This window comes from Parathielavia appendiculata (assembly GCF_033297405.1).
Source record: "Parathielavia appendiculata strain CBS 731.68 unplaced genomic scaffold N657scaffold_13, whole genome shotgun sequence".
In the NCBI taxonomy this organism is placed as follows: Eukaryota; Fungi; Ascomycota; class Sordariomycetes; order Sordariales; family Chaetomiaceae; genus Parathielavia; species Parathielavia appendiculata.
The window spans coordinates 450,038-476,195 of NW_026944232.1; the positions used below are offsets into that span (position 1 = coordinate 450,038).

A 26,158-nucleotide genomic window follows, 5' to 3' on the forward strand; every position below is an offset into this window, starting at 1 on the left:
ACATCGACCATGACTTCGACATTACGGTTTGCGCCTTCGGCCCGCGACCTGTTGAAGCGGGAGGGCGAAGAATGCAAAATCTGCGACGAGTCAAAAACACTGATATGCCCGCCTTGCGAAGAGGGTGTAACGGTATGCCAATACATTATCCCCCTGGGCTGTAATGAATGCAAAAGGGCGACCTGCGTCCCCGTCGATACAATCGCGCCAAATAGCAGTCAAAGTCGCTCGACCAATGTGGGCGCGATCGCCGGCGGCGTTGTCGGTGGCCTTGCTGCTCTCGCCATCGTCACCTACTTAGTATGGAGGTTCTGTGTCAGGACGCGGAGGCACGCACTTGTTGCGGAGCAATGGGACGACGGGGAGGGTGACGGCTTGGAAGGAGAGAAGACGCTTGCGCAACGACGAGACAATCGCGCCTCGACCCATACGACGCACTCTATCGCCTCGACGGTCCTAACCCGAGCCTCGAATATCATCCAGATTGCCTATATTCCGGGCGTCACCAACCGAGCAACGGCATCACCGACGGTTCTTGTCCCGCCCGTTCCTCCAATTCCTATCGCTCACTCGCAGGCCGGCACCCCCGCGAGCACAGACGATCAACATTTCTTCGTCCCCGGAGATCTCCGCGATTCGACCTACTCGGGTATCTCTGCCTTCTCCGACCGCACCTCTTATGCTCGCACCTCGTACGCACCTCGTTCTAGTGTGGCGTCTACCATATATGGCAAAAGCGCTGTCGTCGTGGCTCCCGCACAGACCGGTATGCGGGCCAAGCCGGCCATGGTCAGCGTGAGGTCAGCCCACTCCAATACTTCTTCGACCGGCAGCTCCACCCCGCCAGTCCCAACCGTCGACTACGAAAAGTACAACCTCGCGCCCCGACCACCAAGCCCCGCAAACAGCACCTTCAGTGTTGGCTCCACCTTCCTCAATAATGCCAGCACCACCACGGCCACCCCGGCCCGGGCCATGGTCGTCCGCGTCGGGAGCGTGAAGAAGGGCGGCTCCAACAAGCCACCAAAATCAGGATCCGCAGCAGCAACAGACGCCGAGTCCATCACAGCGCCCACCGTGTCAGGATCCACCATCCGCGACTCGTCGGCCGCGACTATTATTGTTGACTCCCCCGCCACGGAGCAGAGTCCATTCTGTGACCCGCCCAAGTCGGCCTCGCACAGCACCACCAGCCTGAGCGCCGTGATCGAGGAGGCTACGAGGCGGGCGTCGCAGCGGGACTCAACACTTCCTGCTGCCAAGGGCAGGGAAAGGAGTCCGTTCGGAGACGAGAATGCGGCGACATGAGAGGTGTCCTAAGTGTGTTTTTCTTTCTTGAGCAGCGGGTACAAATATCGTGTCTTGGCTTGGATGATGTTGTTGGTCTATTGCCGGGGGGCCTTGCTCGGATGGGATGTTATGCGATGCCGAATGTTTATACCATCACAGTACCGCTACTACTACAGTAGGCGGACTGCTATGCTTCTTGTCATCTACTTTGTTGGCTAGATATGGGAGCTGGGAGAATGCACATCACCCTTGCATACGTGAAGCGGATGGATGGTGCTCGAGTCTGGTGTTCTCCATGGTGCGGCTTTCTGTTTCTTATGTGAGTCTTTACGAGTTGGCAAGCCCCTTCGCGATGACCCCGATGGGCTTGGTTTACTCGATGTGTTGGCGTTACAACATGCTCTTACTTTTGTTTCTGGGGTACTCGGGCTGTGGGTATAGTCTGTTCTTCGAGTCCTTCAGATACGGCGATTGCCTGGTTCGGATTAGATCGAGGTTCTGGATACGTGCTACATCACACTGGACGCCTTGTAGTTAACCGGTGAAGCTGACCCCGTGTTGTCGACGACGCTGCTCAATTTCGGGTGCCAACACCATTGGCCCAAGCCAACCCTGCCGCCTTGGTGGATCTGAGCTTCAGGGCCGCTACTGCCGGCCCCGGATTCCGTTCACGAATCACCAGAGTGTGTTGAGCTGCGGCTGAGCGCCACTTCCGACAGGGCTACCCAACTTTCCTGCGGTCTTGCCAGGGCCCAAGCGGCCTGTGCCGTGGTGCTGGCTCAGAAGCCATGGAAAGCGACAGAGGACGAGAGTCTTCTGGCTCTGGAGACATTCGGGGGAAGGCTGTCTCGATGTTGCCTTGACTCGTCGTATATCACAACGACTGTCCTTCTCATAACGCTTATGTGCGATTGGCCGTCCTCAATTCCATGGGCAGAATCCCGCCCAGCGGCCCAAGTTGAATGAAACGGCTCGCCGGCATCCCAACCATTGCCCATACAATGACCCAGGGCGCTCCGCAGGAGGAACCGCTTCCCCCGGATGAGAATATTGGGCTGCTTATTGTCGCTGTGACGGCCAGCCTGACAGTCCCGATAGTCGTAACGACGGCTCTGCGGCTGTACAGTCGATGGGCACTGCGGAACCTGGGCTGGGACGACTACACCATCGCCGTCACCGCCGTCTTGGCGATGACCCGGACCGCGATCCAGGCGCTGCAGTCCCGGCATGGCAACGGGAGACACCAGGTGTATATCAGCGAGGAGGAGTACCAGTACAACAACATGCTCGGCTTCTACACCCAGATCTTCCTCTTCGCGTCGTCCTGCCTGCTCAAAGTCTCCATCTGCCTTCTCCTCCTCCGCATCAAGGACACCAAGGCCCTAAAAGTCCTGCTATACACCGTCATGGCCGGTCTGGTCGTCACCAACTTTGGCTGCATCATCATTCTGCTGGCGCAGTGTTCCCCCGTCGAAACGTACTGGAAAGGGACTGGTGGCGTATGCTGGGACCCGGCGGTCCGCATCCGCGCCTTCTGGATTACAATCTGTGTGTCTGCCGCGCTGGTCAATGCTATCGTGAACTGACGGGGTTAGCCTACAATATCCTGACGGACCTGCTGTGCTCCGTTTTCCCCCTGGTCGCCGTCTGGAAGATTCGGATCCCTCTCCAGACCAAGCTGCTAATCAGCGGTCTCATCTCATTGGGACTCTTGTAGGTCAAGCTTTGAAGCTTATCCTTCGCGCACCCTCGCTTTTACCCAAGTACGACTCCTGACACGTTTCCAGGGCAACCGGCTTCGGGGTCGTGCGTGCCTTTTCACTTCGATTCCGGGCATATGACATGAGCTGTAAGTCTTACCACTACTACTTCAAATGTATCCCATGTGTAAACCAAAAACAAACCCTATTCGTTGACACGCTATGCTTCGCGCAGGGACGTACGCTTGGGTCTCCCTATGGTCGAGTCTGGAGCTCTTCATCGGCATCATCGCCGCCAACCTCGCCCTCTCGCGCTCCATCTACCGCCTGCTGCGCTACGGCAAGCCCTCCTCGCCGTCGCGCATTTTATACTCGGACCGCGCCTTGCGGTCCGCCTCTTTTCTTGATAGTAGTACGGGGGCATCCCCGGGTTACACTCGTGAAAGGTCCAGTCATTTCAAGCCATCGGCTTGTCAGAGTGAGAGAAGCGACATCCGGTTGCAGATTAGGAGCCAGAAGACGGCGGAGTGCTGGGTCGAAGAGGGAATGGACCGAGATAGTTTGCAGTCTCGACTGCGCTGAGAGCATGGGGCTTTTGATTCTCTGAAGACATGGAACGGATGCTCAGCGACTAGGTCCCTTAGTTGATAGGAAGTCTTGCCTACAGCAGCGGTCCGGGGCGTCTTCGCAGGTATTCAATGGTGTTGATCTCCTGTGACGTTTCAAGATGGTTGGCACTCTGCACCGTCCGGTTCCAAACGAAGACTCAATTTCCGGATACGGCCTGCTAATCAGTTTTTGTTGTATCATGCATACGCCTACGGTGTCAGCGGTCTGCCTGGGATTCTATAGAAAGATGCTTGGTGATCGTGCCGTTGAGCTGTTGAACAAATCAAGTTATCGAGTTGTTTCAGCTCTGTCACTGGCAGTACAGGTATATCACAGGCACCAGGCACTCAGGCAGCTTGAGCTCCGAGTCAGCGTCACATCATTTGAAGTTTTGATTCTTCTCTAGGTGCTCGGAGCCTATCAGAAGCACTTGTCGAGGCGGGAAATCAAACCATAGTAGTAATTCATATTAGTCTCAACTCGATCTCCCACGGCGACACTGGACACCCCTTCGGCTTGAAACTCTCTCAGAGTGGGCATAGTCAGGGCCGGTTTTCTTGTCCCCTCGAGTACCCATTTTCTGGTACTACCTAGGGACACAACTCAGCTCTGTTACGGCCCCTGGGCTCGCGAATCGGCGAACGTCATACGTAATGTGCTCTCAGTGTTATATTATCCGGCACAACTTGGTGGTGTTCAGCTGTGAATTGAATCCGCGGGGTGCGAGGGCCTCAGCTCGGTTCACCCGACCTACAACCCCCAGTTGGGATCCGAGTTGGGATACACGCGCAGTCCATGCAGAGCTGAAAAACCAATAATGACTGCATGTGCGCAGTGAGAATGCCCAGCAAACCTCAACTCGGAGACCTGAGCGATGTTGACGTGCTACCTGAGGCCGGTCACTCTGGTACTAGTATCCAGCATGGGCTGGGAGGTGTTGGATGGCAGTGCCCTGCGATGTAACCGTCTCTTTTTTTCCTTCTGTGTACCTCGGTAGCATCTTGTCCAGACAGACACAGCCTGAGAGATGTCATGGCGGTCTGCAGGTCAATCAAATCTCTGTTCTCAAAGCAATGGGAGCCGAGGAGATAGAAAACTGCCAAGCCATTGAGTCCTGCGAGTTCTCGTGGATGCTCAACAGACCGCCGGCGCCGCCGAAACCTGTCTCTGACGGCGACAATTTCCCCCGACGTGTAGCTAGGCTTGGCGAGCATATGAATGGTATAAGTCTTACCGTTGAGCCACCGGCGAAATACAATCAAAAGACAGTGTCAGTACGGCTTTTTAGGCATGCAATCTACTTTCCATCAGCGACATCTCAGTACAGGCGAACTGATTGCGTCTACACAGCTTAGGTCTTGTCTTAACTGCCAGCACTTGTCCCGTTTTCAATCACCATGAACGGCAAGCTCTTGAACCACCCCCTGAAGGACATTGTGCCGCCTAGTGTCCTCCCTGAAGCCACGATTCACCCCGATGCCGAAGAGATTGACCGCGAAGTCGTCTCCTACCTCGTCAACACGTGGGAGTGGCCGTCAGAAAAACACAAACAGGCATTCATCAGCTGGAAGCTGAGCGATGTCGTCCTATACATGTTCCCAACCGGCGACACCAGCCGCGTGAAGCTCGCCACCGAACTTCTCCTCCTTGGGTTTCTGATGGACGGTTCGTCATCCCCCCATCCTCCTCCCGCTCATGTTTCCTCCCATCCCCGTCCCAGTCATTCTTGACCACCAGTTGAGCTTCGTTATTGACTCTGCTGCAAATACCCTTCAGATTGGTTCGACCACCACCCGCCAGCCGAAGTCTCCTCGGTCGTCTCACGCCTACAGTCGCTCCTCTCCTCCCCTTCCAGCTTCTCCCCCCGCACAACCATCGACCGAATGCACGCAACGCTCTTTGCACGAATCCTCGCCGACCCCTCCCCGTTCTCTTCCTCGGATTCCTCCTCCTCCTCCTCCTCCTCCTCCTCGCGCAAGGTCCTCGAAGCCTACATGGCCATGCTCGCATGCCACTGCTGGCCGTCGCGCAGCAGCAGCAGCAGCAGCAGCAATGACTCGGGCTCCGATCATGTCTCGGCCGGTCCTACGAGTACCCTGGGCCGTTACCTATCCTTCCGCGAGGTCGACGTGGGCATGCCCATCTGCGCGGAGCTGCTGTACTGGACCGAGCCCGACCTCTTGGACTCGGACGACAGCAACAACGACGAGGCCGACAAGTGGCGGGCGGCGCTGCGCCCGCTCGAGAAAGTGGCGCACTACCACGTCAGCATCCTCAACGACGTCTTTTCGTTTGAGAGGGAGTGGAAGGCGGCCGCGCAGGCGCCGCTGCTCGCCCGGGACGGAGGGGGCGGCGCAGCGGCGGTGCCACTGGTCAATGGCGTGGCGGTTCTGGCGAGGGAGGCCAACGTGTCCATGGAATCCGCGCGGCGACTGTGTATTGCGCTCGTGAGGGCTTGGGAGGTGGAGTTTCTGAGCATGGCTGAGGAGTTGCTGCTGCTGTTCCGTCGTTCACGTGCCGAGGCGGGGCAAACGGATGAGGGAGAGGCGGGGAGGCGGTTGGTGAGGGTGCTCAAGGGGATTGAACGGAGGATGACTGGTGCCGAGGCGTTTTCGTGGCGGACGTCGAGGTACCTTTAGCCATGCTTCTACGCGCATTTTTATATTTGCAAGCGCGAGGACTCGGAAAGTTGCTATGGACCCTTAAACAGCTTCCAGTCGTTACCCATCGTTCCATGTAGGTGAGACCCCATCTCGCTAAGTACCTGCCCAGTGTTTTCGAAGATAATGAGTGTCGGTAGTCCCGGAGAGTGCTGGGATAGTTGTGATGCCTTGCTAATAAGACATGCATAGAGATTATCAATGCTTGGAGGAAACAAGCGGCAGCCCTGTCAATAATCCTTGGCTGAAGCAACGGTAAACCTCCTCAGTGTTCCGTTTGTGAAGGCTCTCCAATCTTTTCTCTGGATCAGTGTTCTTGCAAGGAAACGTGGGCTTTATGCCGTTCGGATTCGGACGTAAAGTACCCGGGCGTGTGGTGCGGGTATTGGGGATGTGAGAGCTCAAGGAGTTGTTAGCCGTGGCTGCAAGATGGGCTAATAAGCGTGAAAATGAGTTCCGGGTTTGAACGTGGGGTGGAGGGGGTTGTTCGGGCGGTGTGCATGAAAGAGAGAGAGTTCTGGGAGGCGAAGGGGTGTAATTGTCATATCGGAGAGGGTATAGGCTTAGGAGAAGACGGTGGGAGGTTTGCGGGCCGAAAACGTAGCCATGCGCGTGGCGTGTGGACGGGGGAGATTTGTGTGTACGAAGTGCCCTCTCGAGCTGTCGATTTCATGTTTTTACAGTAGGAATTGCCAACAGGACTGAGTACGGCTCTGAATGGAACATGGCGTTGGGGGTCAGATTTGCAAATTTGCCCTGTTCGTTCGAGTTGATGTTCCATATCGTGATATCGAAGTTGTGGCCGTTGCTTGGGACCCGTTTCGGAATCATCGTTGGACATATGCTTGAGTCCTATTGGTAGTTGTTGAAGCGGCGAGGGAAGTTGAACTGGTGAAGCTCGGTGTCTGTCTTGGTTAGGCCAGGGCCAAATCGAGGACTCAGTGATACATACGGAGGACTGGAGTCCATGCGAGACAGCTCTCAAGTAAAACAGCTCGATTGCCCGACTGAACAATGGAAACGAGAGTCAATGCCACGTGCTTTTCTCAGACGACACGACTGATCTGGCTCGCAAGGCCAAACTGGACGGGATGTCGAGGGGCCATCCAGAGACCTTGCTTTGCGTCATCCCCACACAGAGTCCAGTGCGACATGGTACAAGTACATGCTTCACTGCAACAACGCAGAATGCGTCAAACCCCACGCAAGCTCATCGTTCGGGTGCTAGCCCAGGCGAATTGAAATCTGAGGGAGAGCATGCCGAAAGCACCCGGCATTATCGGGCTCGTAACTGGAAATCTTGAGCGCTCAAACGGATGATAGCCTCCCTAGTGAGCTATCGGCTCGACCAGGATAGGACCGTCTCGAGATCAAAGGATTGCTTCACGGAGCTGACTCCAGCGCAGAAGGAAACAGCCGGGGCCTGGCTGCCCGCTGCTAGGAATTGCCGCATACGGTCTCCGTACTGATGTGCAGTCGACAGGTCTCCTTGTTGCATACTGTGTATGCAAAAAAAGCGAACCGTTGCCCCAAGTGTCGGCTGCCTCTGTCCGTTCGGCATGCCATCGTCGTTCTGCCCCTGGGTGACTGCTCGCTTGTGTAAAGACTTTTCTGAGTGTTCTAATACACCCAATCCACGCCAGCACAGCGTCAGCTCCTTCTTGTTGGGCTGTACTCACGCAAAAAGCATGTCTGTTCTTCATAAGATGCCGGTTGCAAACGCAGGCAGGAAGCGGCAATGACTCCGGGCGTTGGCGGAGGACATCCTAATTTAGCCAAAGCCGGTATATCGTTTGCACGGGAACTCGAATAAGAAACGTCTTGATGAGTACTGAGGACACCGGGATGAGGGTGTCACGGGTTTGTATTGTACTTGTACCATCTTTTAGTGCACGTCAAACTCTGTATGCAAAAACCATCCTCTCGATTACACCTCTTAGCTGGGGTTTCAAGTGGTGCACGGAACTGAGAGCCGCTGCGACCTCTCCAGTACAGGGTCAACGAGCTGCGACCGCTTCCGCCTCTGCATGCACAAGGCACATGCTACGGTGACAGCTCCGCTTTAAGCCGCTTCTTGAGGACTGCGAATGTTGACAAGTCAGATCGGCGGGTACGGATTGTGTGCCGAATGGCCGTTGTACTTGAACGCTCCGCAATGCTGTGCGTCCCAGGCAGGCAACGTCTCACGTTCGGCTGCCTTCGAAACGGTGCCAGAGTTCTTGATGAGCCGGAGATGCGTTGTTGGTGTTTGTTTCTGCCGCGACCATCAATAATTCCTATGAAGTACAGCTCATGCGGCCCCGGTCGCAGCAACTGGCCGCGTTGGCCCAGTGGGTCGGCACCAGCACCCGGACCCGCCGCCGCCGGGAAGCTCGACAGCGTCAACCGTGAGATTGTTTTTACCCACAATGCCCGTCCAGTGGGATGAGGTGTGAAGATTGGCCTTCTTGCCTCGTCGGATCACCACCGCCGAATGCCGATGAGCCAGTGGCCGCCGAGACCTTGAATTGCTAATCTGTCGGCTCTTGCCGGGGCGAAACGTGTCGGAATCTGGATCTAAAATCCCGGCTTGAGGGTGTTTTGGAGATTTGGGAGACCCGACGGGAGCGGGAGTCCCGCGCTGGGGTGCAGCTAGGCCTGCCATGGGAGTACTGTGGCCCAAACTGTGGAGATGAAGTGCCGTCTCCTTGAACAGTACCGTCTTGCCCTGCCATCACGCCTGGGCGGAATCAGACTATGCGTTCTCTCCGAACATCTCGTGCATGGGCACACCACAAAAAAGAATGGAGCTTGAAAAGTCGACTCGAAGAATTTTTGACTTGTGTGGTTGGCGACAAGCTGCAGCTCAGACGGGAAAGCGCAACCGTGGAGAGGAAACTGCGCAAAGGGATTGGCTGCACCGGCCGGGTGTGTTTGGTAACGGACCGCTCGCCTTGTGGCAAGCAGTCCCGCTTTGCGCTTCCCACAAAAAGCTCTCGGGTCTGGCTCGCTGCAGCCAACGGGATCCATTGGAAAAAGGAGATGCTATGGATGGCGGGGGCAATGACCTCCACGCTTACTTGCTTTACCAGTGAGTCCCCCATTTCGTGTCCGAGATCCTTTGCCAGACGCTGGAAGCAAAGTTGGCGAGTTTGGGTAGGTCATGGGAAGGCCATTGAATGGGGTAGCCATGGGCTCCGTCTCTGCTGATATTCATGGGTCAGTGCAAGTGGACGCCCACCTCAATGTACCTATTTCAATGGATGCGTTGGTGGTTGACTGTAGGTACCGTGACGGGGAAGGCGGGGCATTGATGTGCTGTTGTTGCTCGTCCGCTTGACGTCCCGGACAGTCCCTTCTTGAAACAGGGTTCCAACATCGGCGTGTCTCTCCTGCAACCCTGGGCCTGGTCTTTCCCCTCTCCGAGCTCCCACCCAAAGGTGTCAAGCATGGACAGCTAGGACACCCGCGTCGGCCTCGTCGCTCCCGAGCCATCGGCTGCCCGTGCACCCTTCCATGCCATGGCATCTTCCAGTTAGGCCTTTTATGCCGGTGCACCCTCTCTCAACACCCAGCACCAGAGTGACCAGACATCTCTACTCCGGGCAGCCAAGCGACTGCACATCCGTACCACGCTGGCAGAGCCATCCCTAGCCTAGGAAGTCCAGAGCCACCCACACTGGCCGATAACGTTACTTACTCCACTGCTCTCCGTCGTCAAAGGCCTGCTTGCCCACCACCCATCCCTACCACACCTCACCCCCTGGCTCCCGTCGCTTTCCCACTTGCAGCGAGGATTTCCGCCGACGACCGACATCTCGCCGCCGCTGTGAGAATCCCGTCCTGTTCTCCCTTCTAGTGCCTGTCTTTCTGGGTCGGAATCGATATCAGCAGAGACAACCTTCCGTCGTCCTGACTTTCCCGCACTTTCGTTATCTTTGTGGGTGCTGCACAATAGCACATCGAGCCCCTCATCGGTTGATCCGAGCTTCTACCCCTAAATCCAAGCTCGGTGCCACCTCGTCGCTCCAACAAATCATCCATCCGATAACCGCAGCCCAACACGCTCCAGCCTTCCATCGGCGACGCGATCCGCCAAACACACTCTCAAGATGGCGGGCAAAATGGTGCTATACAAGCTGGTGGTGCTTGGAGACGGTGGCGTAGGGAAGACGGCGCTCACAATCCAATTGTGCCTGCAGCACTTTGTTGAAACGGTACGCCCTCGTCGTGGTCTCCCCGCTCTTGTGACGCCCCTCTGCTCTGCTGCGGCCGCCTCGGTTGCCATCCCTCGCTACGACGGTGTCTTTGCATAGACAGCTCGCTAACTTGCCGCCCCTCGTAGTACGACCCGACTATCGAGGACTCGTACCGGAAGCAGGCCGTGATAGACAACCAAGCTTGCATGCTCGAGGTGCTGGACACGGCAGGGCAAGAAGAATACACTGCGCTACGCGATCAATGGATTCGGGACGGCGAGGGCTTTATCTTGGTGTACAGCATCTCGTCTCGGTCGTCCTTCACGCGCATCAAGCGGTTCCACCACCAGATTCAGAGGGTCAAGGAGTCAACGGCTTCGTCACCCTCGTACCCAGGGTCGCCCATCTCGGCTGCCAACCAGGCGGCACCCGTTCCCATCATGCTCGTCGGGAACAAAAGCGACCGCATCGCGGAGCGAGAAGTCTCCACCCAAGAAGGACATGCCTTGGCGCGCGAGCTGGGTTGCGAGTTTGTCGAGGCGTCGGCCAAGAACTACATCAACGTCGACAAGGCCTTCTACGATGTGGTCAGAATCCTGCGGAGGCAACGGCAAGCCGCCGCCCAACCGCTTCCCCCCGCAGGCAGCAGCAAATACGAATCTCGAAGGACGGACTCAAGCATTCAGTCGGAAAAGGGCCGGTACCGACGAGAGCGCGGCGAGCGCCGCGGCAGAGGGTGTGTCATTTTATGAGCAATGATGACAACAACACTCGCGCAACCCATCTCGCCCACCATTTCCCTTCCCTCACAGATTGCCTGTCACGGTTTGGCACACCACTGCCCCTCCTTCATGGTCCTTGGCAACACATGCTCGTCGACGGACCGAAACCCCACCCTGGGGCGACGATTGCACGAAGATCTCGGGGCCGATATGCACGATGGCATATGTACTTGCGAACGTTTCGCGGGCTTTGACTTCTCAAAATTTTCACTTACCCACCACCATCACCACCACCACTACCACCAATGGTTTCTGGATATGAGAAACATAACCGATTCACTGACACGGAGAATGGCGCATGAACCAAAAGAGGGCATCATTGGGGCGTAAATATCCAAATCTATTCCAAGTTCCAGGAGGGGTGCACTTTGTTTCGTCCAGTTTATTTTCTTTCATATTGTCGAATTCAGGGAGCGGTGCGGAAGGAATCTATCTGGCCCGTTATTGACTTGGTACGGGAGGGTATCGGGGTTGAATGTAAAGATTCCGAGGCAGCCTCGGATACGTTGTCGGAGGCATGACATGCGGGCTGGAAGGATGCTGAAGGCAGAGACAACCGAGTCAGGGCGGGAGGGCATTCAAGCCGGAGGCAAAAACCTTGTCTTCTCTGTCCGGTCATCACGTCCGCCGCACCAGAAATATCCGCTAGCCTAGCAAATACCAGCACAACCTGCATGGACCCAAACAGAGAGGCTGTCAGGTAGACGTGCTTCCACGGGGACAATAAAAAAAACGACCAAAACCGATGCTCTGGTTCCTACTGGTTTTCCGTGACCCTGCGGCTTGTGGTTTGTTCTGTTGTCAATACAGGCCGAGATAGAAGTGTTGAGCTGCAACCGCAAGCTGCCTGCTCGTCTAAGCTGATGTTCTGACGCCCAGTATTCCGTAGCCTTGGTTTACATGGTTGATAAGGTCAAGAGGTAAGGTAACAAACAGAACATTTCAAAGCACGCTCGATGGCGAGAGCTTATTACCGAGAAGCTCGGCAAAGGCATGCCCCAGGATGGCAGGATGCGGGGAACATTCATGGGGACGGCGACGGAAAATGAGTTCGGAAGTGCTTTGCGGGATTTCGATCCCTTGCTCTCATGGTCTTTTATGATGTGTTGCTGGACAACGATGACAGCGGATGGCGAAGGTGGTCTCAACATGGGTTGCAAAGAATGTTATCGACGTCCGGGATGGGACGTTGAAGGCGCGAAGCTCATCCAACACAATGATCCGGTCGTCAAATCTTACGAAGATTGCAGATGCTTATATGGGGGTAGTTACTGTGATCATGACCATTGCAAAGATCCCAACACGCTGAGATTTTGGACGAACACCCCTTAACTGTGTATTCCGTACCAAGGGGTATTGGTTGATCCTTCCACTGGCCATAGAAAATGCCAGAAACTTTCACACTTCTCGTCTCTTAGGTGATCCCGTCATCGTCCTGGAACCTCTTTTGTCCCTTTTTGCACCCTCTTCTCCTGCTCGCCGCCACCAACACAGCACGACGGGATTGCTCCAAAAAGGTTCTTAGCGGAAAATCGTCCCCCCACTTAGTGCGAGACCCTTAATGGTAAGGTGGGGTAAAATCTTCCCGTCCAGGCGCGATTGCCCTCATCTGCCACCTTCCCATGTCCAAGCTCGATGTCGCCCTGCACGGTTCTGGGTATGCACTGGCCACAAAGCGGCCGCTGCTCCCTTTCACGGTTTGTACTGCATGCAACTCAAGACGGTTTTGAAGGCTTCAACGTTCAAGTTCCTTTGAAGTCGATTTTGGCTTTCAATTTCGGCTCAACATCGATCTGATGCCGTTCCTGGGCTCATTAGCACAAGACTCGGGTGATTTGACACATGGAAGGTCTCAGATTGAAGACATGCTAATCTGTCTATTTTCCTTGTCTTCTGCTATGAAACATATCGTTTCCTGTTGAGCTTCCGTTTATCTTTCGCGGACAAACTGCTTGTGTACGTGTAGTTGCATCAAGACTGATGTGGCTTCGTACATTCATTCTGCACAGTCCTTCCTCGAGACCGGGCCACTGCAGTTGCGGTCATCGGCATTGCGGACGGGAGCAGCAGCAACAACCTGCCTCCCGTCCTTCGTTTGGTGTTGTATCAACCGAGATCGGCAGCCGAAGGATGCTGTGGACTGTGCACAAGGCGATACAAGCAACTTGGGGGTCGCGGGGGTTCCCAAGCCAGCCAACCGGGTTTACGAAGCGTGAGAGTGCTTGCTTCTCTCGGCCGGGACTTGAGTTATCTTCGCAGGTTGCAGATAACTACAGCCAACACGGTGACGCGGGAGACGACGGATCATGACGCGTTGAGATCTGACTTGGCATGCCATGCCTCCTTCCTTGTGTGGGTTGGTGATTTGTTGCTCTCAACCTCAGGCTGTCCGTGCTCAGAGAGCTTGCATTCACCGGTCCGGGCCGTCGGTCGAACTCGGAATCGTTTTCCTGCCTCGACCTACCTACTCAATTCTTACAGTTGGTTTCGGGCACTCGGTTAAAGCGAAACTCCTTGGATCAGGGTTGGCATCTCCCATTTGCCCTCCATAGGATGGAGGGTTGTCTCGATGTGGAAGGCTGACGGCGCGGCTCTGGTTGTCGACGGTTGCGCCCCTTTGCTTATTGCAGGAACCCTGGTGCCTGCATCGCCCATTGGAGGGAAGATAAAATCCTCTTTTAGGAAAATTGCGAAGGAACTTTGCTGCGAAACGGGCAGGTCGGTTGGGGCGGCATTCTCGTCACATTCAGAACCCGGAAATGCCCAATGATGGATTTGTTGTCGAGACATGAACCGTTGAAGGCACACTTCAGCTCTTTCTTTTTCCGCCCACGCTGCTGTCGCGGTCAATGCTCGCGGGGCGATACGGCTACTCCGGGCTTCGAGACTGGCAGGAACTTAACCGCCCGCAGACAGATGTCCGCCTATGTTTGTTGAAGAAACGTTCATTTTAACGTTTATCGACGCGAGATCTGGCTTGTCGGGAAGCCAATTTGCTAAGAGCAACTGCACCTGGCAAGGCACCGCCCAGATAAAACCGTTTCGACGACCCAGTCTCTTCCAATCCAGCCACTTGCGACCACCCCGGCAGCAACCGAAGGACCCATCCGGAAGGCCAGATCCGAGGACCCGCCGAGCTGGTCCGGAGACTGGTCCGGACCCAGCCGCGGAGACTCGCCGCACACCGCTTGTCTGCCGCGCCCCCAGACAAACCCAGGAACTCGGCCTCGTGCTCACCTGGCCCCGGTCTCAGGTCGCGTTCCTTACGCAGGGGAACTAGGGAAACTTGCTCATCAGTCACCTTCTCGGCACTGGACATGTTGATACTCGCAGCGATGCCGTGTCAACGGACAGGACCAAGCCGCTGGACCGGGTTCTCGCTAACCTTATTAACGTTAGGCCAGTACCGATTGGACTGGCACACCGCCAGGTGAAAACTTGCTCGATACCCCTGGTCTACGGAGTACACAGCGGTACATACCTTATCGGCTCACTCCTTCGCCCTCTCCATTCTGGGTTCTTATGTATGCATGCCTAGGCTGTAGATCTGAGACCTTCAAATGCCGAAGCGCCACCAGCACACCAAGAGAAAAATAAGGGTCCAAATTGCTGTTCCAGCCCGTCGGTTTTGACGACATGCGTGGCGACGATGCGAGTGGAATGGCGTTGCACAAGCAACCTTCCAACTCCACGGCTTACTGGTGATCATTAACGAGAGCACTTCTACCCGCCCCCCCACCGATCACATGTGGTGGTGCTAACTTAGTGGTTTCGGAGTTTCCACGCTGTTGGGAAGGTGCTGAAGGAAAAGCCAAAGGTGATGGCGTGATGACGGCCGGGCAAGCCCAAGTTACCACCTTTAGCTAGCAAGGGCACATCATACGGCCCCCACGAGCTCGCCCCACTGGGGTGGCACCGTCACGATATCTGTGGTGGTCGACGACATTTCTCTCTCCTGTGTCTCTCTGCCTCCTCTCGTGGGGTTTGTCGAGATCACCACCTAGGCCCAGGTGAGGGTGGTCTGCCCAGCGTCGGTTACAGTCGACGACGCGTACTATAGGTAATTCACGGCTGGGGAATGCTACACTACAGCGCCTTCCGGGACGAAGGAGAGGTATTTTCCAACCTAGATAAGATATCAGCCACCTTCCTTGTCTGCTCGAAACGCTTTGGTACAGCCTATACCGAACGGTGCGAGTTGATCCCTCAGCTAAGGTACCTCAGAACATGAGGGTCGCCTTGTGCTTTTGGTGACACTGCACGTTTTTAGGGCTGGCCAAGAAATCAGCCGTGTCCAGACCACACTTATCTTACGGATAGGTACGGTCACTTCTCAGTCCCTCTCTTTGTTCCATTCTCACCCTTGCCCTTTTCATTCATGCTGGGGCGTCTTGCTTCGTTGAGACGTCATCGGTGGCTGGGGCGCTATGTTGGTTGGCCTGCCTGGGCGGTTCAGTTACGTGTCGATCTTGGTCTTGAACGTCAGGTAAAACACACGTTAGGGAACATGTTTTTATTCATTTATCAGACGGGGAGAGAAGGACTGGTTGTCGAGGTGATGGGTGTGCTGATGTGCCCTTTTCCCGGGGCTCGTGTCATGGCCTGGGTTAAAGGGCAGGGAACTGGTTAAGTAGAGGCGAGGGAGAGGTAGGAGAACTAACGCCATGGGCGAGGCGAAGAGGTTACAGTCTTTAGTTGTCTTGCTAGAATCCAAGAGTGAAGGGAGATGCAGTGCCCTCGGTCTGTTGCCTAGGTGGTGAAGGCCGTGATGATGGCGTTGCACCGGGGTCCGGTTGTGCCGAGGACGATGGAGGTTAGGGCTCCCAGCGTCCCGCGAGAGTGAAGCGGAGGCAGGGGGAGGGATAGAGGGTATGTTTCTGCGTTCTCCTAAAGAAGCCATTTGTGGGAGTGTGAGAGTGTTATGCTCGGAGGTGAGTACAACCCGGGGTATGAGGTGCTGCTGGAGGCCGTGGCCGTGTAGGTCCAACGGCGAGCCCGCGGCAATCACCGAGCTGACGCTGGTCACTGATAGCTCCGGTTGCGCCGGGTGGAGATCGGGCCGGGACTCGGAGAAATGGGGTCCGCTCGGAGCCGGAACCGGCCTCAACTGGAAAACAGCTGACGTCATTAAGCCTCGGATTTTGATGTGAATACCCCTAGCGTTAAGCCAACCTATACAACATCATTATTGGGACCGGCACCAACGGCACGTAGGATTGGACGTTGCTCAACCGATCCGCCCTCAAGGTTGTTGTTAGTGTACCTGGCTTGATGTGATGGGTTTCTGAGTGATCGGCCCGCTTTCACGGATACTGCAGCACCGTTGCTCCTCAATTCCTTCAAGCCGAATGCCAGACATGGAAGCACATCGTTCGTTGCAGCTCTCATTCCACATTGGACAGATAGTCAACTCCTCTTACCCAACACACGAGGTTGTCACCTCCGAGCAGCACAAACCATGGCCCACCTGGAAGCGCGCCACCCAAACGAATCACACTCCACGGGACCCTTCACCTTCCTCCACCCTACAACACGCTACCTCCGCCCAGTCACCCTGAGCCGAGCCCAGCAACACCATGACCCTGGATCGCCCTCACCGGCCGCCGCCGGTTGGACAACAGGGGCTTCCGCCAAGGACACCCGGCAAGTCTACCACGTCTGGCGAAGCCGCGACAACAGAAAGGGCCGTCAAAGGGCAGTCATCATCATGACCCAACCAAAAATTTCTTCCCAAGGGAAAATAGGCAAGGGTGGTGGTGGAGGTGATGATGATGCTGGCGAAGATATTCTCCGCCCTCAGCGTGTCAGGAGCACGCTGTTGGGTCTGACGAGGCTGGCGACGCGCTTTCCGGTGTGGGATGTCAGTTGCCTTGTTGCTGTGGCTTTTTTGCTTGGTTTGTTTTTACCTCCCCTTTTCGTTTCAGTTTTGTTCATTTTTCTCTTTTTTCTTTCTTTCTTTCTTTCTTTCTTTCTTTTTTTACTCGGCTCGACGGTGTTGGGTGCCCAGGCGGTTGTCTGCCCCTGCCCCCAATCGACCTCTTCATGCGCTGTGTTGAGCTGGTAGATATGGGGCAGGAGGTGAATATTTGCTGACCGGTTGCTGCGTTGGTTCAGGGTCCACCGTGTGTGTATCAACGGCTGCTTCATCTGGCTGCCCCTGGTCGCGCCGCAGAGCGAGTTTCCGCGGGAGACGGACAACGCAGAGGAGATTTTGGCCTTCATCGGGGCGACCATTTTTGAGGTTGGGTCATGGCTGATGGTTGTAGAAGCCACCAATGCGGAGAGTAAGTACCAAAGCCGTGGTTGAAAAGATTCAACTTGATCTGGCGTCAAGTAAAGGAAGGGGCTCCAGGCAGAACTGATCTGTTGTTTGTGTTGCTCTAGGGTCTGACTGCTTTGGCTGGGCATTGGAGGCGTCGTTGGAGGACCACCGGCGGAGCCTGCGTCCCAAACATGAAGCGTGCCGGCACCATCACCGCGGCTGGCGCGCCCCGCTAAAGGACAGCGCGGTGGCAGCCATGGCGGCGACGGCAATTAACAATGTGGCTGAACCTGGGGGGTTGGAAGAGAGGAAGGGCGACGATGCCAATGCGAGATCGGAGAGGGAGCGGCGCTGGTAAGTCTTCAGACTTGTGCACACAGATTTGACAGAACAAGCAACCTCAACCCCTGGGCTGTTCCCAGGACAGAATCGAGACTAACCAGAATTCCTGCTTAGGCTATGGTGGCCAACCTGGCACGAGTTCAAGACACACTACACCAAGGAAATTGGCTTCCTTGCGTCCTTCGTGCAGCTCCTTGGGGCTACCATCTTCTGGATATCAGGCCTCACGGCCTTGCCACCCATCTACAACGCCCTCTCGGTGCCCCTGGTGAACGGAGTCTACTGGGTTCCGCAGGTCGTTGGTGGCACGGGTTTCGTCGTGTCGAAACTCTTGTTCATGGTTGAGGTTCAGGACAAGTGGTTAGTAGTGTACCCGGCCGTCTTCATCACTCTTCTCCCCTGGTCTACAACTACTGGCCACCCCTTGTGCTTTTTACTGCAGTGAAAACTAAAAGACAATCAGGTACAAGCCAACCCCAGAGAGGCTCAGTTGGCACATCGGCTTCTGGAACTTGATAGGGGGCCTCGGCTTCACTCTATGCCCCGCCGTCGGTTTCAACTCGAAGAGTTCTCCAGCCCTCGAGTACGCTTCAGCACTGTCGACATTTATCGGGTCTTGGGCTTTCCTAGTACGCAGCCATGTCAATCCTTTGTCCTCCCAATAGTCAACGGTCTGGACTGACTTTCTCCATTCCGCATTCAGGTCGGCTCAGTTGCGCAGTGGTATGAATCTCTGGACAAGTACCCCGTCCCAGTGGAACAGTCTCCTTCATGGCTACAGTTAGGGGAGAGGGCAGTTTAAGGGAGTGGCATGTAATACGTTGCCGACATGAAGAGAGCTAGTTGAATCCAAAGCATACTAAGGGGCACACCGACTTCCGCTGTACATTCTAAAATCAATTAGGCGCCATGCGCAGTCCTTGGATGGGTCAAGTTTGGTTCGGCCCCCAACTGCGGGCATTGTGCTTACGGTACAGGTCCGGCCTTCCCCAATAAGAGGACAACCTCCCAACTCAAGATCCATTCTCTGAGTGGGGAAACAGCACAGTCCCAATACAGGATGCATGAAGGATTCTTCGCCGCCTGGATGATGTAGCATTATCATGTACGACCATTGACTCATTGAGGTATTTGCCGTCAAGGTGGAGAGGCCAGACTGGACTATATAAACTCGTGAGAGTTCTGCCACTGGAACTATTCACCTTACCATAAGTACCTGTTACCTATTACCGCTCACAGCACCATCATCAACATCGCCACTCAAGCCAACATTCCCTAGGACAGAATTTGATTCGTCTTGCCCAACTGAGCTCTGCGCCTAGATAGTGCGTCCCTAGCGTCTACCCTCGTTCCCTTCCCAAGGCTAATACCCCATCTACTCCAGTCGGTAACTTACCGCTTCGGTCCGAAATGCGTCTCTCAACCCTCGGTCTTATCATAGCCCCGCTCGTCAGCCTCGCCACAGCCGACTACCTGATCGTGCACGCCTTCTGCACTACTGTCGACTGCAACTACCTGGACGGGAGGTGGTACTCGGCCTTTGGCGCACACTTCGTCGATGCCAGGGGCGGCTGCCGCGATCCGCCAGAGAACCAGGTCCCCGGCATGACCGAGCTCTGCATGGATTGGCCACGAGGCAGGGGCCATTTCTACTTTAGCGGCCAGGCCAAGCGCTGCCTGTCGCTCACTTCAATCACGAATGACCCTTCGTGCGGCCCCATCAACCAGATACGTTGTGATGACTATCGATTCGATGAGGTTACTTGCACCTGGTGAATGTGGTCTGGTGGTACATGTCGCGGTTGGCGCTGTAACAGGGACATCATGGATGTAACTACCTTAGTATCGGCACATATCTATGCGCATCTGTAACGTTACCCCGTACAAAGGAATCATGACGGATACATCTAAATATGAACAGTTGTATTAGGTGGTTAAAGGAGGAGAGGCAGAAGGGCGATGATAATCGAGAAGGAGCACATGACTCTTCCCAAGGACCCCAAGACATTGTTAGCCGCAGGTCAAGTAGTACATTAAGTGGAAGTGGTAGCCTTGCATTATATGAGGTTGAATCTATTTCATACTACCTTAATGAGTGAGTGTCCTCTCTCCCTCGATCTCTCTATACTAATTGGAACAACGACTATCAAATTCTAGAAAAGGGCGGGAAAGAAAAGACCAGTTGCCACATGGTAAGCTTGTAGTGCCCCTCCACGTGCTGTACCTTAGACATATATCAGGCAACCTAAGGACCAAGCCTACCTTAGGTACCTTAGGTTTGTCAACCGTACCACTGCACACATTTCCAACTCTCGTATTGCACGCCTCCAGTTTATGGAGCCCCGACCCTGCCGGCTGCCATGACCAAGCTTCAAGTTGGTACTAATGGAGTCCTTGACAAGGTCATTTAGTGACACGCATGAACTCTGTGCTGTCAAGTATAACTTCAGCGTGGTTCTTGCATTCAACAATACCCCGCCCAACGTGGCATCAATGGATGATGGGATATTTCAGTGGCACCTGCACATGTGCAGTGGTCATTATGCTGCCTGTTTGGCAACCTTCCTGTGATCGTTGGCCGCGGGGCCAAGTAGAAGTTTAGCTTTGTCCTTTGCAATACAAATGAATATATAAAACCCGTAGCTTGACTAGTCTACAGATCAAGTAGAGGTTGTGTTCCTCTTCAGCGCCTTTCAACGTCTCCGAGAATCCACTCAACATACCTTCCTTCAAGTTTGACACCACCACCTTAACGAAACATCCTTCAATACCACCCAACGACCATGCGTCAATATTACTACAACATTCACAGGCCTCCTCTCGGGGGCCACAGTGACCCAGTCGGCTACATATCCCTCTCATGCCGCGGTGGTGGAGTTGGAGCTCATCCCAGGAATACCCACGGCCGAGTCGAGGAAGTCGACACCAGATCGGAGCCAGGTTCTCAAAGCAGTAAAACCCGGGCTCGGATTCAAGACCAACACGTAGCGATCGGGAAGTCACTCAGTGGCTCTGCTGCCAATGCGGCGGAAAGGAAAACATCACAGATGATCGATGTTGGGAATGCAAGAGGCTGAGATGTTCGATTTGCCATCTCTTCTGACTACTCGGTACTTTAGGGGCTCGGGAGGTTAAGGCTTGAGTCGGTGGAGGAGGGTGTTGAGTTAGTGCCCGCCATAACGTTATTCCAGCTTATCTTGGGCTAGGGGAGCATGAGCATCGGTCGCGAATCGAGATTCTAGTAGTAGATCCTAACCAATGAACTACGTACCCTGCACTTCCGGTAGCTTTCATCAGTTCATGCTTGATGCCAGCATGATGATGGTCATGATAATCTGCCAGCCAAGGAATGGCTACAGGCGTATCCGATGGATGGCGGTTGACAACCGAGCATCGAAGACGCCCAGCATGCGCCTCATATAGGATGGGTGGGATTGGACGCTGACCAGCCAACAATCGAGGAATGAAAGATTCGTCGGGAAAGGCAAACAGAGCGCGCGGACACGCTACGCCCGCGCCGCTACAGGGAAGCAGCCGATCTCTATATGCTCGATCCTGCAGCACAACCACTGCAAGCTCACAAAGGGCTGACCAAGGCGAAGAGCTCGCTGCTAACACAGGCTCGCACGGGAGAAATTGGCCTCAAAGACTTCCTCTTTAAAAGGCGGGTCCCTGGGGTGCCCACGCCGCTTTGCCGCTGCGTGAGAGCCCCGGAGACGGTGGTGCTTAGATGCCAAGACCAAGAGCTCAAAGACGGGACACCCCAGCTCAGAAACAGGCACGACCTGATTGATGAGAGCTCTTGGAGACTGCTCCAGCGTAGCGCGGATAGTCACCTGGCTCATGAGCCTTGGGAGGCTGGCTGAGTATAGGCTCTCGATGGAACTGGAGCGTGAGGAAGCAGAGGAAGACCCAGAGGAAGGTGAAGGGACTGGGAGCCCAGAGGGAGAAAAAAGGAAGAAGCGCACCGGGCTCTGACTCCATGCTGGAGCCGCAAGCGCGCAGCGCGAATTATGCAGCTAAGTGACGAACACGGCCGGATGGCCCCCCACAGCTTCGTCGTCACCAAGCCGGAACGGTGAATTCCGGACTGCTGGATGGGAGGGACTGCTAGGAGCGCCCGAGCGGCAACTAAGCTGCGCGGACGCAGTACGGGAGCGGATGCCTTGCATGTAAAATAGCGCGGAGGGACCGCTTGCCCTCGCGGTGTGAGATCAATAATCTGCCAATGACTGGATTATAACCATGACACTTTACCTTATGAATTAAAAAAGGTTGAGGGTATCCTAACTCAGTTACAGTGTCGCTGACCTACCTGCAGTGAGCTGGAATTAGGCGAGAGGTGCCTAGCTGATGAGCGGTTCCCTCCGTCTCCGTCCACGGTCTTCGAGGAAAGTTGCAATATGCCAGTGGACAGTCCAGCTGTGTATTATAACGTTGTCAAATCTCCTACTCACTTGGCAAGCAATCAATTATGTCGTACAGCTGAACTGCTGGCTGTCCCCTTGATGGGTGCGCGGTGGCTGATTGAACGTGGAAGTGATCAGACCAGAGTCACCAGACACCTGCCTGTGATCTATCCACGGAGTGGGATGCCGTGATTGAAGTACCAAACGCAAACTCGTCAGCTGCGTGGACATCAAGCGAGTTTCAGGCCCCAGGCCAGAGGCGCGTTTAATTTCCATACTCCGTACCTCTCGCGTCTTTCAGGGCACCTCTGCAACTGTCGTCGCGTGAAGGGTCCCCTTGCAGGCACCACGGGTGGCCTTTTCTTTTTCCCACAATATCTAAACTACCCCGTGCGTCTTGCAGCAAGCAGGGGTTCATGTCACTGTCCGCATTGCATTGCATGGTGGACTGCATGCCGCGCAAGCGATCGCAGATCGACATTGGGAGGTCCTTCCCGCCAGCAGAGAAAAGGGCCAAGGTCGTCCTCGAAGGGGAGAGGCCGGTGGCTTGAGTTGTTAATTCTCCACAAGAAACGCCCTTCATCTCGGCGTGTATCGCGGCTCGATTGGGGCGTCTGTTGACCAACGGGTGCCTGCGGCCAGGGAAAGAGGACAGGCTTGTCTCTCCGTGATGAAGAGCTCAGCCAATGGGCTCAGCGGGCAGGGAAACGCGTCCTCCAGGCTCGGAGAATGCAACCGCCACAGGGCTGGGCGGCCTTCTTTTCCCCGGACTCGTGCTCATGTTCACTTGGCTGGGCTCGACTTGGCGCGTTGGAGGCTGCTTCCTATGCCTGGAACGCTGGTTTCTTTTGCTTTGGCGTGACGGAAATTGACCGGTCCTCGCGAGCCCGGCTGTATGGTGAGAGTCATCTTTTGAGGAGGAGGGGATGGAACTGTGTGACCTTACAGTGGATATCCAGATCGACGATTTCTGGAACTGAAAGCATGGGGTTGAGCGCATGTGGCAGTGGATATCAGCCCTGTATCCGTACTCGCAGGCCAAGTGAGAATGGGGGTCTAAATCGCGAGAAACATCCTGGTGGCCCGGCCTTTGATGCATGGCTCGGGAAGGTGACACAGCAGTGGTTGACCCTGTCTCACACAAGAACCGAGACCGTTCCCGTGTGGCGCCGACACAATGTCCATAGACGAGACTTGTCAATTGTACCACAGTAGGTAGTCGGGTTGGTGGTGTTTCCTGTTCGCACGTCGCCCTTGAACCTTAAATTCGGCTAGCCCGACGGTAACTCGAACTTATATCGTCAACTATCGTTACCCTATCCAGCCCTTCATTGATCTTGGTGAAAGATCAGGTCACAGAGGCCCTGCGACGCTGCATCTTGACATTCAATGTCAAGCCGTGCCATTCGGCTAGCTTGCTGGTGACAAGAGGTTGCAGTTCCGGTGATAAGGGACGGGTGCCGAGTGGGAGCAATTCAGCACTGGGGAGTTAGCCGCGATTTGTTGCGCAGCAGCTATTTTCTTCCTCAACTCATCCGTGTCCGTTAAAGCCAGGATGCGAGTGGCCGCCTGCTCAACCTCCTATCATCTCATCAAAGTCTGAACTGTTGGATCCAGGAAAGTGCTCGAAGTTGGACTTGAAAGAGCCCCTGTGGAGGCGGCGGTTTCTTGTGGAACCACCCGCCAGGTCCACTTGTTGAATTCTGGGCCCCGGGCGATCTTCAGCATCCTATCACATCAGGAAATTGGACTCACCCTGGGGTCGCTTCCTATTCGCTGCTTCGTGCTGGTCGTCACAGTGGCCTGGTCCAAAACCGGCCAGCCGAACGGTGTGTCCGGGCCTCGTCCCCTTTTCGGGACCCGTCGCCTCGGGCTGAATTCCAGGGTCCCATCATCCAAGATTCCGTGAATGGCCGTTTCTGGTGGCACCCACGAGGGCGCATACGGAATCGAGTTGCACTTTACACATGTTGGAGGGACGGAGTGACGTTCCAGAGACAGATTCTGGCCCAACGGAGAGCGCAAAACGTGAGCCGAGTCGCTTGAGGGCGTTGTGAATTGCAAAGACCGATGACCAGAGAAGGCGAGTTCACAATGGCAAGCCGGGGCCAAGTCTGACTTGACCCAATTTGGGTTCTCCCACCCAGCAATGAAGTTAAACCCCGCCTCTTCAGACTCTTGAGATGAATGATTTCCCTGTTCGACATTGACGGTGGATATAACGGATGAGAAATACCTCCATATCTCGGTCTCGGTATTAGCACATGCTCGTCCCGCTGTGTAACGCCGGTCTGGGTTCTTCCGCAGGTGGGCGAAACGCGGGTGTTGTAGTTTGACGTTCATCACCTGAAGATTGATGAAAATCGAGTGTCCAGTCAAGATCCCTCCAATGGACGGGAGCATCCTCGTGGCCCTGTCCGCGGTTTCTTGCACATTGTGCAGGTTTTCCCCGATTTGTGCTCCGTGCTGCAGGTGGTCCACGGGTGTGGAAGGAGCACTCCAGGTCCTCCGGGTCGGCCGCTGCTCGCCTTTTCGCCAGGGGCCATCATCTCCCCCCACTTGGTGCCTTTGCTCTTGCTATTGCTGAAGCTCGTGTCTTGGAAAGTGGAGTACCCGTACATAACCCACGCCGCCCAGATGTGCGTCGAATCTTGTTGTGAAGACAATCTAAACTTCGAGCTCGGCATTTTGACGCATTGTTTCCCTTCTTTTTGATATCTCGAGTCTTTCGAACGGGTTGTTGTCTGCGCAATTTCACCTGGCTCGCCATCACCGAGTGCTCTTCGGATTCGCTTCCCTTTCGCCTGGTGAGTCTCGAGCACGAAGTGCTCCCCAGACACGGCGCACTTCTTATCGAGCCGACGGCTTCCTTTCCTCGCCCGTTGCGACGCAATATTCGCCTTTCTTTCCTTGCGAGTCGTGCTTCTTGCTTTCGACTCCACTTCGAGCCTTTCGCTTTGACGCCTCGAGGGCCTCTTTTTCTCCCCCGCCTGATCGTTGATCCAGGACTCCTTCTTGGAGGACCTGCTGCTGCAAGGTGCGTGTATTGTACCACAAGATTTTACCAAGCGGCAATCCCGTCCCAACGACACGGCATCTTGTTCACAATTTATTGACTGACACATACTGTGACAGCTTTGACGTACTCGTCCGCCTTCGAAGCCTGAACCGCATCCGAATCTAACACGAACCGCTGTTCATCCCATCCAGAGGCTCCACCTCTGCAGACCGGGAAAGCCACGAGCACCCCGCAGCAGCATCCCCGGACAAACATTGTTTCATCATCGAACAGCAGTGGTTCATTGCACCCGTCGCTTGCTTGTTTTGACGACAGCAAGACAATCATCATTGGCCACATCCTGTGAGTGTGTTCTCACCTTGATGTACCGAGGTTTCCCCCAAGTTTTGGAATGTCAGGTTAGCAATGCTGCCCTTGGCGTATTAGGGGTGCCGGTTCCATAACGCGCATGCTATACCTTCAAGCCCTGAGGTCAACAGTTGGAGGAGCAGACTTGCTGATTGACCAATCGTCAGCCGGGATTCGCAACGCGCGCGCAAATCGATGGACGAGTTCTCCTGATGTCGCACCAGCCGCCGACACGTCTCCAACTTGAGAGAGAGTAATCCGCCTCATTGCTGCAGGACCAACACAGCACTTTCCAAGGCGCTATTCTGCCTGCGCAATCGCTTGGTCGTACGAGGGACTGGTTGGGGCATTGACGTTCGGTTGAGGTTCCGAATTTGGTTTGTCGGCTGCTTGCATGTGCTTCACTAAATAGCCTTGGATAAGCTTGATCCTGAACGGACAGGGATTATCGCAGTTCAGCGCTGCGCCGCCTTGCGTCGATACATCACTTACACGCCCTCGCCATACCGATTGCCAATTGCAGACTTCTCCAGCAATGACCTGAGGGGTTTTTTTTTCG

General features: G+C 55.1%; 11 protein-coding genes across 11 annotated transcripts; 7 read left to right on the forward strand and 4 right to left on the reverse strand.

The window, feature by feature from the left end:
- Nucleotides 1-9: 9 nt before the first annotated feature.
- N657DRAFT_658100 (uncharacterized protein) lies at nucleotides 10-1,308 on the forward strand (the record flags this gene model as incomplete). The annotated part of the gene is made up of 1 exon (XM_062794860.1): nucleotides 10-1,308. One exon carries the CDS (start codon nucleotides 10-12, stop codon nucleotides 1,306-1,308), a length of 1,299 nt encoding a protein of 432 aa, XP_062644868.1.
- Nucleotides 1,307-2,124, forward strand: N657DRAFT_136315 (uncharacterized protein). Its single transcript, XM_062785912.1, has one exon. It carries the CDS (start codon nucleotides 1,415-1,417, stop codon nucleotides 1,826-1,828), a length of 414 nt encoding a protein of 137 aa, XP_062644869.1. The 5' UTR covers nucleotides 1,307-1,414; the 3' UTR covers nucleotides 1,829-2,124.
- A 167-nt stretch (nucleotides 2,125-2,291) lies between these two features.
- On the forward strand, nucleotides 2,292-4,039 carry N657DRAFT_692612 (uncharacterized protein; the record flags this gene model as incomplete). Its single annotated transcript, XM_062797170.1, has 4 exons — nucleotides 2,292-2,838; nucleotides 2,886-3,003; nucleotides 3,078-3,139; nucleotides 3,226-4,039. The coding sequence occupies 4 exons, from the start codon at nucleotides 2,292-2,294 to the stop codon at nucleotides 3,570-3,572; spliced, it is 1,074 nt and encodes a 357-aa protein (XP_062644870.1). The 3' UTR covers nucleotides 3,573-4,039.
- A 1,133-nt stretch (nucleotides 4,040-5,172) lies between these two features.
- On the forward strand, nucleotides 5,173-6,335 carry N657DRAFT_648470 (terpenoid synthase). Its single transcript, XM_062793521.1, has 2 exons — nucleotides 5,173-5,264; nucleotides 5,376-6,335. The coding sequence occupies exons 1-2, from the start codon at nucleotides 5,192-5,194 to the stop codon at nucleotides 6,236-6,238; spliced, it is 936 nt and encodes a 311-aa protein (XP_062644871.1). The 5' UTR covers nucleotides 5,173-5,191; the 3' UTR covers nucleotides 6,239-6,335.
- Nucleotides 6,336-6,599: 264 nt separating this feature from the next.
- On the reverse strand, nucleotides 6,600-7,482 carry N657DRAFT_136473 (uncharacterized protein). Its single transcript, XM_062785913.1, has 3 exons — nucleotides 7,374-7,482; nucleotides 7,212-7,266; nucleotides 6,600-7,164 (listed from the first exon to the last, which is right to left on the reverse strand). The coding sequence occupies exons 2-3, from the start codon at nucleotides 7,226-7,228 to the stop codon at nucleotides 6,801-6,803; spliced, it is 381 nt and encodes a 126-aa protein (XP_062644872.1). The 5' UTR covers nucleotides 7,229-7,266; nucleotides 7,374-7,482; the 3' UTR covers nucleotides 6,600-6,800.
- Nucleotides 7,483-10,350: 2,868 nt separating this feature from the next.
- Nucleotides 10,351-11,189, forward strand: N657DRAFT_683204 (ras-domain-containing protein; the record flags this gene model as incomplete). Its single annotated transcript, XM_062796552.1, has 2 exons — nucleotides 10,351-10,455; nucleotides 10,584-11,189. 2 exons carry the CDS (start codon nucleotides 10,351-10,353, stop codon nucleotides 11,187-11,189), a joined length of 711 nt encoding a protein of 236 aa, XP_062644873.1.
- Nucleotides 11,190-11,519: 330 nt separating this feature from the next.
- Nucleotides 11,520-12,054, reverse strand: N657DRAFT_136137 (uncharacterized protein). The gene has a single exon (XM_062785910.1). It carries the CDS (start codon nucleotides 11,893-11,895, stop codon nucleotides 11,626-11,628), a length of 270 nt encoding a protein of 89 aa, XP_062644874.1. The 5' UTR covers nucleotides 11,896-12,054; the 3' UTR covers nucleotides 11,520-11,625.
- Nucleotides 12,055-16,677: 4,623 nt separating this feature from the next.
- On the forward strand, nucleotides 16,678-18,625 carry N657DRAFT_665806 (uncharacterized protein; the record flags this gene model as incomplete). The annotated part of the gene is made up of 6 exons (XM_062795309.1): nucleotides 16,678-17,117; nucleotides 17,334-17,503; nucleotides 17,604-17,835; nucleotides 17,938-18,183; nucleotides 18,287-18,452; nucleotides 18,527-18,625. 6 exons carry the CDS (start codon nucleotides 16,678-16,680, stop codon nucleotides 18,623-18,625), a joined length of 1,353 nt encoding a protein of 450 aa, XP_062644875.1.
- Nucleotides 18,626-18,885: 260 nt separating this feature from the next.
- Nucleotides 18,886-19,771, forward strand: N657DRAFT_648475 (uncharacterized protein). Its single transcript, XM_062793522.1, has 2 exons — nucleotides 18,886-19,148; nucleotides 19,208-19,771. Exon 2 carries the CDS (start codon nucleotides 19,234-19,236, stop codon nucleotides 19,597-19,599), a length of 366 nt encoding a protein of 121 aa, XP_062644876.1. The 5' UTR covers nucleotides 18,886-19,148; nucleotides 19,208-19,233; the 3' UTR covers nucleotides 19,600-19,771.
- A 2,942-nt stretch (nucleotides 19,772-22,713) lies between these two features.
- On the reverse strand, nucleotides 22,714-23,483 carry N657DRAFT_648477 (uncharacterized protein). The gene has a single exon (XM_062793523.1). It carries the CDS (start codon nucleotides 23,329-23,331, stop codon nucleotides 22,912-22,914), a length of 420 nt encoding a protein of 139 aa, XP_062644877.1. The 5' UTR covers nucleotides 23,332-23,483; the 3' UTR covers nucleotides 22,714-22,911.
- Nucleotides 23,484-25,082: 1,599 nt separating this feature from the next.
- Nucleotides 25,083-25,506, reverse strand: N657DRAFT_636136 (uncharacterized protein; the record flags this gene model as incomplete). Its single annotated transcript, XM_062791401.1, has 2 exons — nucleotides 25,083-25,262; nucleotides 25,360-25,506. 2 exons carry the CDS (start codon nucleotides 25,504-25,506, stop codon nucleotides 25,083-25,085), a joined length of 327 nt encoding a protein of 108 aa, XP_062644878.1.
- Nucleotides 25,507-26,158: the final 652 nt, after the last annotated feature.

Coding starts and splice junctions, on each gene's coding strand:
- N657DRAFT_648475 (XM_062793522.1), top strand. CDS start 19,234: ATGCGTCTCTCAACCCTCGGTCTTATCATAGCCCCGCTCGTCAGCCTC.
- N657DRAFT_648477 (XM_062793523.1), bottom strand. CDS start 23,331: ATGCATCAAAGGCCGGGCCACCAGGATGTTTCTCGCGATTTAGACCCC.
- N657DRAFT_648470 (XM_062793521.1), top strand. CDS start 5,192: ATGTTCCCAACCGGCGACACCAGCCGCGTGAAGCTCGCCACCGAACTT. Junction 5,265..5,375: donor CCTTGGGTTTCTGATGGACG/GTTCGTCATCCC, acceptor AATACCCTTCAG/ATTGGTTCGACCACCACCCG.
- N657DRAFT_136315 (XM_062785912.1), top strand. CDS start 1,415: ATGTTATGCGATGCCGAATGTTTATACCATCACAGTACCGCTACTACT.
- N657DRAFT_136137 (XM_062785910.1), bottom strand. CDS start 11,895: ATGCAGGTTGTGCTGGTATTTGCTAGGCTAGCGGATATTTCTGGTGCG.